Source organism: Artibeus jamaicensis, unplaced genomic scaffold (assembly GCF_021234435.1).
Source record: "Artibeus jamaicensis isolate MK-2021 breed Jamaican fruit bat unplaced genomic scaffold, CSHL_Jam_final contig_1132, whole genome shotgun sequence".
Taxonomy (NCBI): Eukaryota; Metazoa; Chordata; class Mammalia; order Chiroptera; family Phyllostomidae; genus Artibeus; species Artibeus jamaicensis.
The window spans coordinates 761,439-780,031 of NW_026521221.1; the positions used below are offsets into that span (position 1 = coordinate 761,439).

Consider the following 18,593-nt stretch of genomic DNA (forward strand, 5'->3'; position numbering starts at 1 on the left):
GAGCCTCCCCACCTGGGATGTTGAAGACAAGTGTGGAAGCAAAAAGACTGTCTATCCTGCCACCGCTGACACCCCTCCCCACCAGAAGCAGCCCTGCAGACCGCCAGGGAAACTGCTGACCCTGCCGGTCCACCTCTGTGGCCCCTGGGCTCTCATCCGTCATATAGAGATAATTAGCCTGTTGTTTTTCAAATCAGTCAACTAACCCCGTAATCACCTTCTCAAAAACGTTCAGGCAATTAAATGACTGATGAGACAATGGGGAGAAGAGCAGAGAAAGAGAATAGATGACCCCCTGAAATGAGGACGCAGCAGAGATGGGGCAGCAGAAGACTCCGGGGACTGAGGTCTCTGTCCCCACTGTGCTGGGGAAATGACTGAACTGCTCTCATTCTGGTCTCTACCTCTGTTCAGTGTGGAGAATAAACTGATGATGGGGCGAGCTGGGGCCAGGCACCCTTGAACCTGTGCCTCCCTGTCCTCTCCCCGCCGCTGCAGCCTCCCTCCCAGCCGCCCCCGCACAGTGTTCTGAAAGAGCGGGGCCCGGACGTGCGGCAGGATTTCGGTCTTGGCCTCTTCCTGTCTTATGGCAAGAATCGTGTCCAAATAATTTTGCTTCTCTCAGTCACAGTTGCCTGGTGTGCAAAATAGGAACCTGGCTGTTTGCTGGAGGATAAGATCAGATGAGGGGATGTGAAGTGTTGAGCACGGTGCTCGGCACAAAGATGGTGGTCAGTAAATGTAGGTTTTCTTTCCCCTGGGCAGAAACTAAAGGGCAGGCCTGATGCTGACTGATTCAACAGATGCAGAACACCTGTTCTGCATGTAGTGCTGAGAAGCACTGGACCGGGAGCCAGTGCATCATCAGAATGAGTTCTGTTCCCTGCTTGGCCATCCGTGAGGGCAAGGTGCTCTTGCTTAATGCCTCGGGATCTCCAATTCCTCATCTCCACGCTAGGGCTAACGATGCCTGTGCTGTGTGCCATGCAGGGCTCTCCAGGCAAAAGGAGAGTGGTGTGAAAACTCTTCTTGCAACGTTTAAGAAGCTAAATAAAAGGCAGGCTCTACCCCTCCCCTCTATGTCTGTTAACTCAATCACCTGCCTCACAGGGACCCATAAAGACCATCTGTAACACCTTCCTCTTCCTCAGGGTTCTGACTGGTCGCCAAGACATGCCGACCCTGCCTGTGTAAGGCGTCCGACACCTGGGGTGCACTTCTCGCTGTTACTGGTTCTTCATTGCTGCTGTGACAGGCCCATCCACACTTCATGACAAGACAACACCAATTTACTGTCTCACAGCTCCGCTGCCCAGAAGTCCGATCCGGATCTGGGCTGACCCAGACCTACTGCAGGGGAGAGAAAAAATCTAACGTTCACTGAGGACCTACTTTGTGCCAGGTCCAGTGATAGACGCCGCCCCTGGAGGAATGGCTCGGTGACTACGTGCTTATATTCAGGGGAACCTGCTTGAACTCCCGTGCGTGAGAAACACAGGCCTAGAACTAACAGGCAAAAGGTTTTCTAGGGAATTCGCTGGTTTGGGATATGAAAACAAAGTGTAACCCAGTAGAGTGGGCTGCTACTATTAGACTCTCTCTCTTCATCACCATACGATCTTTTGATAAGTCTGTAACAGCTTTGATCTTCAATATGGCTTGGAAGTTGCTTAGGCGAATGCAGGAACACTGAGCCAGCGAGCCGGATTCTCGTGGGCCGCAGGACCCTGTTGCTTCCTGTTTCCTAGAAGTGCTGACGTTTCCCTGAGGGCCACGGCCAACACCAACTTCTCCTATAGGAGACACTGTACTACCTACCCTGAAAACCCAAGTGCCATCTTTGGCTTGGCTGACATTTTGAAGTTAAAATTTTGGCTTCTGTCGGATTCATACTTTCTACACGTAACAATGAGGCAAGTAGTGAGTTACCTCACAGATATGGTCGGCAAGATAAGAAGAAGATGGCTTAAAAAAGTCTTTCTCTATGTAATACTTGTGTTGGGGGCTTCCCAATAGGCATACTGTACATTCTTTGGCAGGTGTCATGAGGCAAGGGAGCGAGGGAGGCAAAAGAGCTGAATCAAGTCACAGCTTTACTCGTCTCAGTCACCTCGGGCTGGTGACATTCAGTCCCCTGGAAAATTTCCTGGAACCACCTAAGTGTGGACAAAATAAAGGAAAGTATCCCTTAATTCTTCTGAGTCCTATTTTCATCCAACCACACAATGGAAGAGTTGGGAAAAAAGAAACTAACAGCAGTAAACTAATAGGTCATCATCCCTCGGCGTCTGCAAGGGACGGCTCCCGGGACCACCCCTGCACACACCGAACTCCCTGGATGCTCAAGTCCCTCACCCAGAACGGTGCAGTATTAGCGTATGACCAGCGCTCATCCTCCCATATGCTGTAAATCATCTCTAGATTATTTATACTACCTAATAGAATGTATATGTCATATTTAAGGAATAGTTCAGTATAGACACAACCATCTTAGGCCAAACTACACAGGGCATGTGAGCAACAATGTAACTATGCAGAACCTGGAGCCACAGAGGACTGGCTATGGGAAGTATTTGGTAAGTTGTCAATTCATGCTAGAATGTTTTTCTCATTAGCTATACTTTTCATATTTTGTGAAATGCAAGGCCAAGAGAAATCCGATAAGCCATAACACTGACAAAGTTACCAACATTTTAAAGGATTTTGACCCCTTTATTGCAACTGCCTACTTACTCAGAAACACTGTTTCCAATCAAGTTAAAAACCATTTGGGGGGTGTGGCAGTTAAAGCATTCCTAATATTTTCTCTTAAAATGTCAGCTCTGAGTGAGGGACTTTATGATTGTGGAACCTTAGGCAGGGAACCCATGTGCAGACAACCAGATGTGCTCGACCACCTTCTATTTCTAGCTGTGGAACTCCAGGGTAGAAGACTTATGACACAAAGCTAGTACCTTTCGTAATTCATAAACCTGAGAGGGAAGAAACCCAGAGAGGGGTGAAGACACGGGGGAGTCCCATCCTCAGGTGGCCTCTCAGGTTTGCACGTTCTGCCACAACAGGCAGAACTCGGTCTTTGTGCCTGAGGCCCTAGGTAGTAGCAGTGCTAACGATGACAAGCCCTGGAGCCTGGGCCCCATTCTTAGCGTCAGAAAGACTTCCCAGAGCCAGGTGATGCATCTGACGGACCCCGTTTCCCTGACACGAAATGGTCACCTTGGAGGGCGCCTCGTCGTGACATTCCATCAGCGAGAAACATCCACTTTCAAAATCTCAGCAGGCAATAAGGGTCAGCTCAGTCTATTTTTAGTTCTGCTTTGGCAGGAACCACAAAAGGAGTCTCAACTCACTTTTTTGTGCCTTTAGAATCCTGCTGGCACATCCTCAGCAGATACCCACCCTACTCTTTCTGTGGCGACAGATGGGACTGATCCAGGGTTGCCAGGGCAACTGCTGCCAAGTACCCCATACCCTTTTGCAGAGACTTCAACACTTGTGCTGATGAATGGTGAAGGTTCTTCCTTTCAGAGAGATTCTGACAAAGAGGGAAGGTCAGTGTAAAGGGCAATAAGACATATGAACCTCCAAGTAGTGTTTTCAGACAAACCAATCACGCCTTGACAGGCTATTGCTCTAGTCCATGATTTGAAGGCATAGTCTAATATGGATAAGAACAGGGAACAAGATAAAAGGCAACTATATCAAACCTGGAAAGTTCCTTCTTTAGACAAATGAAATATTTGCAGAATCCGATACTAAATAGCAGGCTGAGCATATATAATATGCAGACAATGTTCCTTTTGAAATGTTAATGGTTTAAGGCAGTAACCTGCCTGCAAACTATGATCTTGTTTCAACAGGGGTCACATGGTAGGAGTCACCTATACTATGAGGATGAAAGAAATGTATTTGGACAAGGTTTGGCATTTTTGCAAGAACAGAGGTCAAAGCCCTCTAGGATGTTACATTATGAAAATTGTAGACAAAAAACAAAAACAACCTCCCTAAAACTCCACATCCTGTTTCCTTTACTCCCTTTTTATTATTATTTCGTTTCCTCAAAATTACTAAAGTAATTTTTGATTCAAAGGAACCACAAGCAGAAGTGACAGAAACAACAATGGTTAGAAGAGGAAGATGGTGGAAACATAAAACAAAGAGCAGAAACACATTTCTAGGCATATTTAACTAGAGATACAAGAGCAGACAGACCCACCAAGCAAGAAACCTCTCAGGTTTCAAAAGACTGAAAATCAATTAAATCAGAAGCATAGCCCAAAATATACAACAATAACCACCACCACCAATCATAATAGATGCCCAGATGCTGTCTTTGTAGCTAAGCAGCCCATCTCTATTTGGGTATTTGTTAGAAATACCTAATTCCCCTACTTAAGTCTGAGAGGAGCACTGCATGGGCAGCACTGTTACCATCACTTACTAGGGCACTTCTGCTCCTCCACCGCCGGCTGCTCCATTTCTGGCTTGTGGGGGCCTTTGATTTTCTGCACCAAGGCACGGAGTTTGCCTGCCCAGGAGGTGACCTCCTCCTCCTCCTCCTCTTCCTCCAGGGGGACCCCTAGCAGGTCACAGAACAAAGTGGACATCTTGAACACTATATGAAACCATCATATGATTGAGAGAACGTAAGAACTTCTGGAACTTTAAATGTTTATCTACATAAAATCTTTTTGCAAATTTTTAAAAAGGTGATTTCTTGTGTACAAGAACATCAGGTAATTTCAATCCTGAGACTTAACTCTTCTGAACTATACCCCCAGAGCACTGTACATTCTTGAGAAAGGAGGAGTTAACATTGACTTATTTCCAATGAAAAGACTATCTATCCAATATATTACTCAGTCCAGTGGTGTATGGGCAGCACAAGCGCTAAGAGCCACTTAAAGTCAGCAGACGTGCATTAGAATCCTTAAAGGCAGAAGTTATAGTAATGTATCACTGCAAACGCTGCAAAGCAAAGGGGATCGGAGTGCTGTTGGCTCAGTTGGGAGCAGAGTCCTGGTCCCAACTATCTAACTTGAAGTGAGCCTGGGTGAGGTTTACGTCGCAGTCAATTATTATGTTTCCTTCTTCAGAGACACCTTCCCTTCTCCCATCTCAGCAAAATCTTCTAGGTAGAAGGAATTTCAGTCATGCATTATGCCAGGATTATTTCCTCTATCATCTCTGACCCAAGTAGTTTGGGTAGGACCATTTCCTGAATAATTAGTATTGCAATTTTAAATAGAAAAATAACTTCCCACTTTCCCTTCCCCCACTAGCTTCTAGTGAAGGACTCAGGGACAGACTTGTCCTTGAAGAAGCCACATCCTTGGAAGCTCACCACAGTGAGAGAGAAGGTCCTCGTGGAAGTCGTACAGCTCCTCCCGGATCTCATCTGGGCAGGGGCAGTTCTCTCCCAGTTGAAAGTTAAGGAGCATGTTGATCTTTAAGGGACAAAGAAGAACAGCTAATTGATTCTCAGTGTTGCTCCAAAGAACTCAGATCCTGCTGTAGGCAGATAGACGCCCAACACTGCCTACCACCTGCAAATTTTATTTAACCCATTTGTGTGCATGTAAAATGGTCAACATTTAAAAGAAGCTTGCATTTTCCTGATTGTAAAAGTAGTTTATTGATTGCACAAAATGTGGATAATACCTAAGGAAGAAAGTTTACTGAGATCTTACCACCCAGAGATATGTTAATATTTTAGTTAATATCATCAGTTCTTTATGTAAGCAGGTTGAGATTGTATTCTAGATAAACTCTTTCGAAACTCATGTTTTCCTAACAATTCATCTTGAACGTTTTTCTTATTTCCTTAACCTGTTTTTTTAATAGGAGCACTGCATTTTCATCATATGGATAAATAGCAATCTATGCAAAATTAATGACCTGTTAGATTTGTTATTTTCATTATCCTTATAAAGTTAATGTTAATTTCCTTTTACATAGTGTTTGTTCACATCTCTGACCATTTTCTTACGATAAAGTCCTAAAAGCAAAACGATGAGATCAAAAGGTTTGTACATTTCAATGGCTTTTGGTATGATATTGCCCTCCAGGAAGCTCGCGGCGTTTCGTATTCCTATTGAATTTATGCGAGAGTATGTATTTCTTTGCCATCTTCATTACAGAAATGAGAGTTAACGCATTTTCAAATATTTTCCAATTTAATTGGTGAAAATGTCATACCCCCCTTGCTTTACTTTGCATTTAATTGGTGAGGCTGAACTTTGTTTTTCCACGCATAAGGGCCATTTTTACTTCATAGCTTATAAATATCCCAACCATGTTCCCCTTCCATTTTTCTGTGGGGCAGTTATTATTTTAAAAATTAATTGAAAAATAATAAAAAATTGACAAGCACTTTGCACATCTCTGAACTATTAACTCTTGTAACATATATTCGAAATATATTCTCTAGTGTTTAGTGAGCTTTTTTTGGTTTGTTTGTTTTTTTGAGATGTAGGCTTTACTCTCTACAGTCAGTCTATGACCTTTTGCACTGTAGTTTCGTCTCAGGCATTGTTACCTCTGCGCCATGGGCCACTCTGACTGTCTAGGGAAACCCATGGATTCTTATCAGATTAATATTTTAAACACACAAAATAAAATGTACAGGGTTACAAAGAGAAGCCATTACATTGAAACCTAGTTATTAAGATCATAAAAAACAAATTGTGATATCGTAGCATGTACACTTATTAGACAAAAGCATCTCGGGGCAAGCCTTACAGCCACTGCAATCCTGAAGTGTGTGATGAGTGTGAGTGATATTTCAAGGCATTAAAACCACTGTAGTATGAAATGAAAAAATATGCAATTTATATTGATGATAAAGTCCAGCTTTTGCTTTGCTGACTACTTTAATAATTAGAAAATACTATCAGAGATTAATAAAACGTCGGGAGAAATAAAGCTGCCATTCATTTCCCCCTCAGATTCCCCGGCATCTGAGTTATCCCTAGACCCAGACTCCAGGCTGGGGAACATCTGCAGGAGCCGGATCGGTGACCAGAGGTCATCTTGTCCATTCTCCTGCCTCAGGCAGAGCAACTCAGACAACAAAAGGCTTTTTTCTCCTTCTGTTTAGGTTTCTAGGTGAAAAAAAAATCCACCACCTTTTTTATTAATCCACGAACCTTATTTAATATTGTTAGAGCAAAGCAATTTTTTGGAAGTAGGTAGCAGTGTAGTTTGTAATACAATAATATTTACAGAATAGATTGGAAAAGTAACTTTTGTGGTTGTTCTGTAATGTTACGTTATGATAATTATATCAACAACATATATTGATAGGCTATTTATTAACTAAAAATAAGATCTGAAGATCTGGTTCCAGAATTAGAAAATTAATTTATTTACTGACAGGTCTTCCCTTCTGCGGAACATGTAAGAAGCAGCAGCCCACCAGCCTGCAGGGTGTAAATCCAAAAGGGCATAAAGCCAAAGAGTGGTGAGCCGAATTTTCTACTGGAGGCCACAGCCTTTAATGAAGCCTTTTTCCCCCTCATTTAAAAATATATATATATTTTATTGATTATGCCATTACAGTTGTTCTATTTCCCCCCTTCATTCCCCTCCACCCTGCACACCCCTCCCCCATCATTCCCCCCCTTTAGTTTATGACCACGTGCCTCAAGTTCTTTAGATTCTACATTTCTCCTACTATTCTTGCACTCCCTCTATTTTCTACCTACCATCTACGCTACTTATTTTCTGTACTTTCTCCCCCCTTCTCCTTCTCCCACTTCCCTGTTGCTAACCCTCCATGAGATCTTCATTTCTATGGTTCTGCTCCTGATCTAGCTGTCCTCTTAGTTTGCTTTTGTTTTTAGGTGTGGTTCTTAATAACTGTGAGTTTGCTGTCCTTTCACTGTTCATCTTTTTTATCTTCTTTTTCTTAGGTAAGTCTCTTTAACATTTCACATAATAAGGGCTTGGTGATGATGAACTCCTTGAATTTGATCTTATCTGAGAAGCACTTTATCTGTCCTTCCATTCTAAAGGAAAGCTTTGCTGGATAGAGCAATCTTGGATGTAGGTCTTTGGATTTCATGACTTGGAATACCCCTTTCCAGCCCCTTCTTGCTTATAAGGTCTCTTTGGAGAAATTCACTGACAGTCTGATGGGAACTCCTTTGTAGGTGACTGTCTCCTTATCTCTTGCTGCTTCTAGGATTGTCTCCTTCATTTTAATCTTGGCTAATATAATTATGATGTGCCTTGGTGTGTTCCTTCTTTGGTCCAACTTCTTTGGGACTCTCTGTGCTTCCTGGACTTCCTGGAAGTCTATTGCCTTTGCCAGAATGGGGAAGATCTCCTTTATTATTTGTTCAAATATGATTTCCACTGGCTCTTTCTCTTCCCCTTCTGGTACTCCTATAATTCAGATGTTGGAGCGTATAAAGATGTCCTGGAGGTTCCTTAGCCTCTCCTCATTTTTTTGAATTCTTGTTTCTTCATTCTTTTCTGTTTGGTTGTTTTTTTATCCCTTCTGGTCCACTCCCTTGAGTCCCAGTTTTCTTTCCATCACTATTGCTTTCCTGTGCATTTTCCTTCATTTCAATTAGTTTAGCCTTCCTGTGTTCCTCTAATTTGTGACTAAAATCAATCAGTTCTGTGAGGATCCTGATCACCAGTGTTTTGAACTGTGCATCTGATAGGTTGGCAATTTCTTGTTTGCTTAGATTTATGGGCTCTGGGGCTCTGAGTTCTTGAGCCATGTTTTGATCTGTTCATGCCTGTTATGTGTGAGGAGAGGAGTCTTAGGTGTTTACCAGGGTGGGGCCACCCAGGTCGCTGGTCTGTGATGATGTATGTAGGGGTGGGGTCAGAGAGGGACAATAGCCATCCCCTCTGCTGCTTCTTGCCACTGGGGCCTGTGCGATCTGTCTCACTGCTAGCTCCTTTGCCTGGTTTATCTGCGCTCGAATGTGTGACTGAGATCAGCCCGCCGCCTTATGCCCTCAGTGGGTCCACCCGTTAAGCTACTCCACGCCTGGGTCACACGCATGGGTCAGGTGCCCGGGTCGGTCCAGTGGATCTTTCCTGCCCGATCCTGCTCCGCTGCTGGCTCTGCCCCTCTTACCGATCTGGCTGAGTGGTTCGTTGTTGTCGGACTTCCATATAGTTCAATTTTCTGTGGCTTGGCTGTGTTTTTGTTACTAAAACTTTGTTGTTTTTAAATTTGGTTGTGTGAGAAGGCACAATATTTCCACCTATACCTCCATCTTGGCGGAAGTAATGAAGCCCTTTTGAAAGTTAAAGTCTTGCTGACTATGTTTGGCTAATTTGCCAACAATCACAGTACTAATAACCTTAGTTTTAGCTATTATTATACGTAGTTACATTCCCAAGTGTGGTTTTTTCATCTCTCTGAATACTGTGTGGATATAGGGCTGAAAACCTACTCAATTCTTCAAGGTTATAGAAGGATGAAGTAATCAATCATATCACTGTTTTAAAACTTTAATTCTTATACATTCCATTTTCCAAGTGACTTTTGCATTTCTCTCCCCTAAAATTGACCTAAATCTTCCATATCCTTTGTAGATGCTAAATTCTTATTTAGAGAGTTTTATTGGTAGATTCCTTCTAGAAATACTCAGGGAGGGTGGCAGATGAGATAGCAGAGTTTGACAGGAGTTAGTACCTCTTTTTTCTTTTCAATTCTAGACCAGCAGCATCAATGTTACCTGCAAACTTGCTAAAAATGCATATGCTTGGGCATCGTGCTAGACCCACCGAACTAGAGACCCTGGAGGTACACCAGCCACCTGTGTTTTATTTAGTCCTGGGATTCTGATGTCTGCTCAAGAATCACTGGTCTAACACATCAGGGAAGAATTTCTTGAGTTACAGGTTTCTGATGACATGGTTATTCAGTAGGTTGTTCAGAAGGCTGAAGTGATGGCTGGCCCTGGACATGCAGAAGAAGAGGGAAGGAGGCAGAATGGGGCAAGAAAGGGTGGGAGCTAGGATCCTAAGCTATGCCCATGAGGATGGTGCACCCGCTCTCATAGCTGGCAAATGCTGACCATACTCTTGATCTCTGAGAGACAGCAGGGATTTCTGGCATGACTGAATAGAAATTTTTAAGTGGTGGATCCTTGCTGGGATGCAAGTTGATACTAACAGTGATCTGGTCTTTGACTTGGTGATAAGGACACAGGTGCAAGCGAAGGGAGGAAGCCCTGCCCTTTGTGCAGTTTTGGAAGGATTATTTGCCCACCCAAAAGGTAACTGTCAGGTCTCAGTTGTCACACTAGGCCTGTCTCCTGGTGTTGGGCTAGTCTTTTAATCACCCACAGCTCTTGTGGCTGCCAGACACATAAAGGTTTCAAGTGCTCCGTTCCTGCAGGGTCAAGGTCTTCCTTAGGAATGGGACAGAAGCTCAGAACAGGGTTCTCACCTGCTCCTGTGGAGGTGAGCGGAACTCCTTGGTCTTCCGAGCAGTCAGGGCTGCAGACATGTTCAGGGCCTGCATGAGCTCATTGTAGCGGAACTTCTGATTTGCCTGCAGCTTGGAGACATAAATGTCACCAAAGGCCACAATGGCTTCCACTCGGTGCTGCAGCTCACAGTCACAGAAATAGCTGAGGAGCTCACACATCTGCAATACAAGTGTGTGTGTGTGTGTATATATATATATATATACACATACATATATATATATGCTAATATAATAGTGCTTCATGGAAACTGAGGAGGTACCTAGCATCCCCATTTATACATGGTAACACTGAGCTATAAGTGATCTAAGTAACCCCTCCAGGGTCACACAGTAGGAAGCACAGAGCTATTGATTCCAAGTTGGCCAGAATCCAGAGATAAGCTCTTCAGCATTAAGCCCAGGAGAACAATGGAAGTAAGCTTACTGAAGACAGAGTACATCTGTCTGTGGAGTGAGAGAGAAAACATTTGTAAAGGAGTGTTTTTTGCAGGCTCTAAGCTTAGCTTGGCAACCAGCACTGAAATGCACCGTGGGCCCTGGCCCCTGGCCCCTTCCTGCCGTCTTCTGGCTCTCTCATTGTTTGTGTTTCTAAGTTCTGTTTTTCTGTAATTAGTTCTTTAGGATTGTTAGTGTTACTAATCTCACCACTATTACGACTTATACTAATAAGAGAAGCAATAACCATAACTCACTGAGTGCTAACTTTGCCGACACTGTGCCAGGTGCCAGGCACTTGCTATGCCTCATCCCTTTGAATCTCTGTGTTCCTGATATTATTGAAGCAGAAGTTCTATTAATCCACCCCCACTTAACCCTCCCTGGGACTAACGGACCCTCTTTAGTCATCTGGGTGGTGGGGGCTCCTGCCCGGTGAACTAGGATCTGAAGCTTATGCCAGCCACACCTGTGATGTAATTGCAACATCACAGTCAACGAATAGGAAATATGAGTCAACGAATAGGAAAACTAAGTTGAATGACCAGGGGATATCTGTAAAAGGTACATTTTTTGTCTTTACAAAAATGCTAACAATTGGGTGTGAGTTAGATAACTACAAAAAGCTAAGGGGAATCACAAAAACCTAGATGCATTCTGCACTCCGCTTTCCAACAATCTCTAAATCCGTATGCAGTCCACCCAAACTGGCCACTGTGGATGGCATGTGACAGGTGCCACCTGTGCACGAGAGGACTCTGTGTGCCAGGCAGAGACTCACAGTAAGGGAGAGGTCTTGGCCCTACGTTAGAATAGCACATTTATATATTTTAGTAAAAAAATTAAGGTATATATGTAAGATTTGTCATGTTTCTCCCCTGTAGTAAACATTTTCACTGACCACCCACCAATTCTTTCACATTGGATAAGATGGATTCATCTTCAGGTTACTTGATTCTAATACACTTTATGATAAAACATATTTCATATTGCATTTTATAAAAATACATTTTAATCCTATGTTTCACTATATTATCATCCACATTTTACAAAGCAAAAAGCCAAGACTCTGGCATAGAGGAAGTGAAACCCAGGGAAGCCTGAGCCGGACTCACTTCATGTATCTTTCCTCAGTTGCTCCCAGAAGACCAAAGGTATGGTCACCATTCACTACTGTCACTAGCTCATATCTGGTAAAGCTATGCTTTAGGAAATGATGACATTTGCTAGGTGATGCCAAAGGGAGAACTCTAAGTTACCCTGACTCTTTTCCTTAGTATTTGCTAGTTTCTAATATCTCCAACAGCTTGGGGATCAGAGACTGGATACAAATGAGAGTTGGTGACAAGTGTGGTCATCCCATGTGTCAACTCCTTTGGTTTTCTCCACAGCTGAGGGCTCCTCCCCCTTTCTAGACAGGATCTCACAAATACGCCCTTTAGCCCCAAAGGGTAAGAGATAAGGTCAGGGCAAATCCATTACTAGTACCAGAAGAACAATTCTAAAGCCTGTGCCTTATTGGGGAGGGTCAGTATTTTCATTTCGGCATGGGGAGATGGAGGGAGTACATTCCATATCAGAGATGAGCAAGACTGGTGGGTGTTCTGAGCATCTCTGTTACCCTCCAGGTTTAGGCCAGCACCACAGTTCCAGCCTCGGCACCACTGGGCTGTACTGTCTCCCTCCCCAGCTCTCCAAGGGCAGGACCTTTGATGCCCCAGTTACCTGGAGCTTGACGGACTCTGGTAATCGGGTCTGTAACAAGCCTCTGACTGGAGCCTCCTTGCTGGCCTTTTCCCCGGCCTCCACTGCCTTCTCCTCCACCTGACTCACTTCCTCCTTCTCTGCTCCCTCTTCTCTCTCTCCACTCTGCTCCCCAAACACAGACGGATCAATCAGGAGGAGAATCTGCCGAACGTCGTCATCATCAAACACCCCCATGACCAGCAGGGTTCCAATGAGCTTCAGCACGGGCACAAACTGGAACTCCACAGAGCCCCCAACAGGGTCTCGGATGTGAGCCCCACTGCACTTCACAGCCTCCCTCAGCATGCTCAGCGCCTTCGTCTTGAGAATCTCCAAGGGAATCTCAGGGCTCTGCCTCTGGTGCTCCTCACTGGTCATGACGAAGCAAGGGGTGGAGAACTGGAAGCCCGGCTTGAGGCAAGTTCTCAGGCCCACCCCAGGCAGCCCGTGCCTCTTCGACCCATCTGGGTACAGGCGGATTTTCCTGGTGGTGCTGGTAATGGGGATGATGTACTCATTATTCATCATCAGCTTTCTCTCTTTAGCATTGGCCAGGTGGATGCTGATGAGCAGGTCATAGAAACCAGACCGAAGGAGGCCAGGGAGGTACTTGTTATCAATGGCGTAGAAGAGCTGGGAGAGGTCCACATGGCTGCACAGGGCATAGGCTACTCGGCTGTTTCCCAGGGCACACACGGCGCTGTAGAGTCTCAGCGTGTGGTAATGGAACTGCAGCAGGTCCTCCTGCTCACAGAGCTCCAGGATATCCACACACCTGAGAACGAGACAAGCAATCAACCACTCCGCAGGGAGAACAGTGTGCCAGAATACTGCAGAGTTCTTGGTCTCTGAATCCCCAGGGACTTCACCCAACCCGAGGACGGCAGAGCAGGTAGAAGGATGAAGGCATCGCTGCCACACTTTCTCTTACAGGTTATCATCCATCTCCCAGTTCTGGTCCACACCCCATTCCTGATAATCCACCATTTCTAATTACAAGGGTCTCCAGAGTCTGTATGACTTAGAAAGGACACCTGCTTACCAAATATTAAACACTTCCTTATTAGGGAAAACACCCCAAATACCAACATTGAAAAACACTCAGGTACAAGTCAGAGATGACCTGGTCCTCCTACTCGTAGGCTCAATGGGATCCCCAGGTTCCTGACAGAAGAGGCCTCTCAGAAGATGCAGCCTGAGCCCTCCATCGATCCACCATCTACATCATCTGTATACTTTCCAATCTGCCGTCATCCAAGGGGCTTTCCTCCCTTGGAAACAAACCTACTGCACTCTTGTCCAGAGGGGAGACACTGTCCAGCGGGAGATGAGCTGCCACAATAGTTCACTTTCTCCTTCTCCACTTTAGAGGTGTGTTTGCCTATATGTTGTTCCCTCATTTGTGAGTGTCCAGGGCATAGGCTCTGATCTTTGCCTAGATTTTCTACTTTGTTTTGCTCCTCACTATGGATCTGAGGATCCTTCACAATAGGCATACATGAGCGGACTGCTGGTTTTTTCTGCTCCTTCCCCACACTAACCTGTCCTGCGGCTGCCCATGACCCAATGGAACACCCAGCTGGCAGCTAGGCGGGTGTCAAATACCTCTACCTTCTCTATTAGTTCATTTATGTTTTAGTCCAAGAGATCAAGGGCTAATAATATTACACAAAATACAACTTATTTCTTACTATGCGCAGAAACTATACTATATCTCTTTACATCCCAGCCCTCCTTTGGGTGGACATTTATCTCACTGTATCCTGAGGAGACTGAGGCCTGGAGGGTGTGAGTAATTAAATGGAGGCCACACAACTAGAAAGTGACAGTGCTGGGATGGAACCCCTGCCATCATCCAAGAGCTCCTCATAATGAGAAGAGGCCGGGAGTCTGATTTTTCATTTTCTAAGCAAGCTAGGCATACCTAATTCTCCTTCTCCTTGCCATCAATAAACATATATATCAGGGTCATACTAAGAGTTTTAATTAAGTGCATGGAAATGTCCCTGAATGCAGGCACTAGGAGCTACAGTGAAGTCCCCGTGGTGGGCACAGCATAGTGAATATCCTATTTCTGAGTGAATCACAAAAGCTGATAAGGGAAAGAAGAGAAACTGAGGCCTTGGGGAGATCGAAAGTCATTTTGGGACTGAGCGGGGCCCTGGGCCGATGAGGGTGCTCCTCCTCCCCTTCAGGGCTGGCTGGGCCCTGCCTCACCACCTCCCAGGCCTGCCCCATCCTCGGCGGGACCCTCCACTACCTGTTCTCTTCCGGGATGTGGAGCGCCATCATCTGCAGGGGCTCCAAGCACTGCACCACCCATCCGTGGCGCTCGCTCACCCGCTCCGTCTCCACCTTCAGGAAGCTGCTGGGCATGCGGCTCCAGAGCACGGGCTGGATGGTTTGCACATCTAGCCGAGGCGGACACTGAGGGACAGGGTTCTTCTCTTCACTCTTAAATATGGCTGCTGACAAGGGCATCGCATTCTGGGCGAGGTGGAGAGGCATTGGAGAGGAGAACACACGTGCAACAGAGATTCTCAGTGGCTGGCCCACAGTCACCAGCAGGGTGTGCATAAATTAAAGAGAAACTAACATACCCAGCTAAGGGCTTTACCAGCATTAGTTGAGACCCAGGTAATGGGTTACTTGGGCTTTAATTCTTTCAGCGCCCAATAGAAGTGGGAGAAGGAGAGAATGAGAAGGGAGTATGAGAAGCAAGAACTGACAGAGGCCTCGGGGTCAATGTGCCTTCTCTTGTCACAGCCATTCGATGAGGGGACAGATAATTACCTTCAGCTTTCCAAGTTCAAACTGAAACAGAGAAGTGCTTGTGGGCTGCAGGAAGACCGCTGGAAACACTTTGGTGTTGGGCTCCACCTGGAAACCAAAACAATGGAGAGGTTAGTGCGGAACTATCGAATCATGGATGGCTAAGTCACTGGGTGTTTTAACTACCGCCACATTCTAACTTCAGCTGGAAGAAGAGAGTTCACTGCCTGGTCATTTGGCCCTGGCTCAGAAATTCTCAGAGAGCTGGTGCCTATTGGTAATTATTGTCTCTGCTTCCTATTTTAAACACTCTCTGACTCTTTCTACTTAGGCTGAACAATCTCACGTCCTTTCATTTTCTCTCTCCAACAGCTTTTTTCAGTGCTCAGGAGGATGGTCACAAGGCTACTAATGTGCTACCAAAGGCAATGCCTGCTCTTGGTCACTGAACAGTTAGATGTTGTGGCTCATCACAGAGCACAGAGACACCTGCCCAGGGAAGGACTATGGCACTTTCTGAGGGCAAACAGACATCGGTCCATCAGCCCAGGGAGGCTCTTACAGCAGGTTTCTCAACCTTGGGACGACTGACAGTTTGGGCTGGGAAAGTCTTTGATGCCGGGACTGTCTTACCCACTGTAGGGTATTTTCGGTGTCCCTGGCGTCTGCTGACTAGATGTCAGTGGCACTCCCACCCCTCCACAGTCACGGTAACCGGAAGTGCCTTCTGAGACCGCCAAATGTCTCTTGATGAGAAAAGCACCCTCACTTAAGAACTGCTGCTTTGCAGGCAGGGTTCCGAGGAGCTGCCCTGGAATAAGGGGAAGGGGCTGCCTCCAGAGCTGCCTCCTCTCTCCAAACCCTCCTTCCACTTGGCCCTTCTGGACTTCTCCCTGTGATTGCAGTTCCTGCATTAAATGACATGGATTCACTGACTGTCGTTTAGTCGCCACTTAGGTGAGGCACATGGACTCATTTATGATGTTGGGGCTCCACTGAGCATTTGCTCGATTTGATCAGACCCTGGAGGAAGAAATGGAATTCTTAATTCCACCTACTGAAATTTTTTGCCTTTAAGAAAATTCAAACATTAGGACATTTTATAGCTCTTCCAACAGACCCAGTTAGGGAATAGTGGGTGTTGTGGGTGCCACCTTGCAAACTGATCCCTGCAAACTTCATAAACCACACAGCCAAATCCCAGGGCCATCCTCACACCCTCTGCAGAAAGAAAGTTCTCTGAAAAGCTTCAGCATGCCCTGGGGCAGGTTGATTTCTACCCTGCAGAGTAAGCTGCTACCATGAAGAACAATGGATATTTTCTTCAGCTACTGAACTAAGACCGTACCACAGCGTGGGTTTGTGATGGATGTACAGAAGATAAAAGTGACAACTGGGGGTGTGGCAAGCAGACTCCCAGCTGACTCTCATGACCCCTGCAGGTACTTCTGTGATGGTGTTTGTCACATGGCAGGAGGGATTCTGCAGAGACAAGGCAGGCTACTAACCAGTTAACCTGGAGATAGAGAGATTATCCTTGTGGGACTAATCTAGTCACATGAGCCCTTCAAAACCAGGTAGAAGGCTAAGTCAGAGAGACTGGAAGCTTGACCAGAACCTGACATGTCCTTGGGGCCTTGAAGAAGGAAGGGGCCACGTGAGAAGGAATGTGGGCACCTCTGGGAGAAGACAGTGGTCCCGACTAACAGCCAGCAAGGACACAGGGACCTCAGAACCCCAGCCTACAACCACGAATGGGCCCTGCCAACAATGCAAACAAACTTGGAGTGGATTCCTCCCAGAACTTCCAGGTAGAGCCAGCTCAGCCTTGCCGACACTTTGATTTTGGCCTTGTAAGAACCCAAGTGGAAAACATAGTCAAACCTACAGAACTATGAAATAGTAAATGTGCGCTGTCGAAAGCTAATTTTGTGGTAACTTATTAGGCAACAATTAAACAACAAAAGTGGCTTTCCAGCTCAGTTGGACAGTTTGACAACAAATATTTAGCAAGTACTCACTAGCTGCCAGGTACTGTTTTATGTACGGGGGACCTGACAATGAACATGAGGCATGGCCTCTGCCCTCAAGGGCCTTACACTTCAAATGAGGAACTTACATTTGAATGGAATGGACAGCGAGCCCAGGTTTGGATCGCCTTGGAGTACCACTGACATGTTTAAGGAAGGTACCTTTCACCGCTGGCTGATCTGTTTCACCCTTGCAGTGACAGGCATTCTATTTCCAATCATGTATGAAGATCGGGGCATAGGAACTGGCCTGAACTGGAAGCTAACTCCTGTCGTCAGTCTGGTTCAGTTCTCAGAGTGGTATGGCTGGGGTGTCAGTGACCGAGGAATAGTAGCTCTTGAACACAAATTTTATTTCTCATTTCTCCCATGATTACATTAAGCGGGACAGAAAAAGGTTTTCAAATTGCCTAGCAGTTTTTAACAGGGAGCTCTAAAAATACTGTTCGAAAGAATCCTTCTCTCATTATTTTGGTTACTGGTCCTTTCTAAATAGAAAACCAGTGTATAAATACTGCTGCCCTGCTCCTCTCAAGATAATTGAAAAATGAAAGTGGCTACAGCTTCAGAATAACAATTATCCCACTGCCAGGGGGACCAGATGCATGGCCAGACGTGTGAGCATCTCGCCTGCAGTGCGAGGGGGGCTGGCTGGGAGTGAGCCCCCCCAGGGCCCCGGTGCAGAGCCTGGGCTCTCTCCCAACTCACAGCAGCATTCCTCAGGGTGGGAGGCAGGACTGGGACCACTGAGAGAGAAATCAGGATTCATGTGTGTCAGGTAGAGGCAGGAGTCCCGGGGGTATGGGGAGGTGCCAGCACACAGCTCACACTAGTTCTGGGGTGACACCCATCCTGATGTCACCCCAGAACTAGTGTAAAAGATGGGATTAAAAATGGCCAGTGTCTTGCTCTTTGTTACAACATCTCAACATCATGGCTCTTCCTTGAGGAAGGTTAGTCATTGCTGCTTTGAATGCTGTGGGTTATTTATTTATTTATTTAGGGATTCTCCGAAGCCCAACTAGCCTTAAATGCTATTAGATGCTTTAGAGCTCTCTGCGGCTCAGGGAGGAACCTATAGTCAAACTCATTTCAAAAGTTAATGGGAAAAAGCTAATGGATTCTGAAGGACAGAGTATGTAATGTAT

The 18,593-nt window shown here is 45.6% G+C and overlaps 1 protein-coding gene across 1 annotated transcript in view; it reads right to left on the reverse strand.

The window, feature by feature from the left end:
* RYR3 (ryanodine receptor 3) overlaps positions 1-18,593 on the reverse strand; it is a 514,231-nt gene that overhangs the window by 154,680 nt on the left and 340,958 nt on the right. The window contains exons 33-38 of the mRNA XM_053665407.1: positions 15,437-15,523; positions 14,904-15,130; positions 12,623-13,418; positions 10,421-10,621; positions 5,345-5,447; positions 4,442-4,579 (exon numbers count right to left, since the gene is read on the reverse strand). Of these exons, the coding sequence (XP_053521382.1) occupies positions 4,442-4,579; positions 5,345-5,447; positions 10,421-10,621; positions 12,623-13,418; positions 14,904-15,130; positions 15,437-15,523 (1,552 nt within the window). The remainder of the gene's footprint in view (positions 1-4,441; positions 4,580-5,344; positions 5,448-10,420; positions 10,622-12,622; positions 13,419-14,903; positions 15,131-15,436; positions 15,524-18,593) is intronic.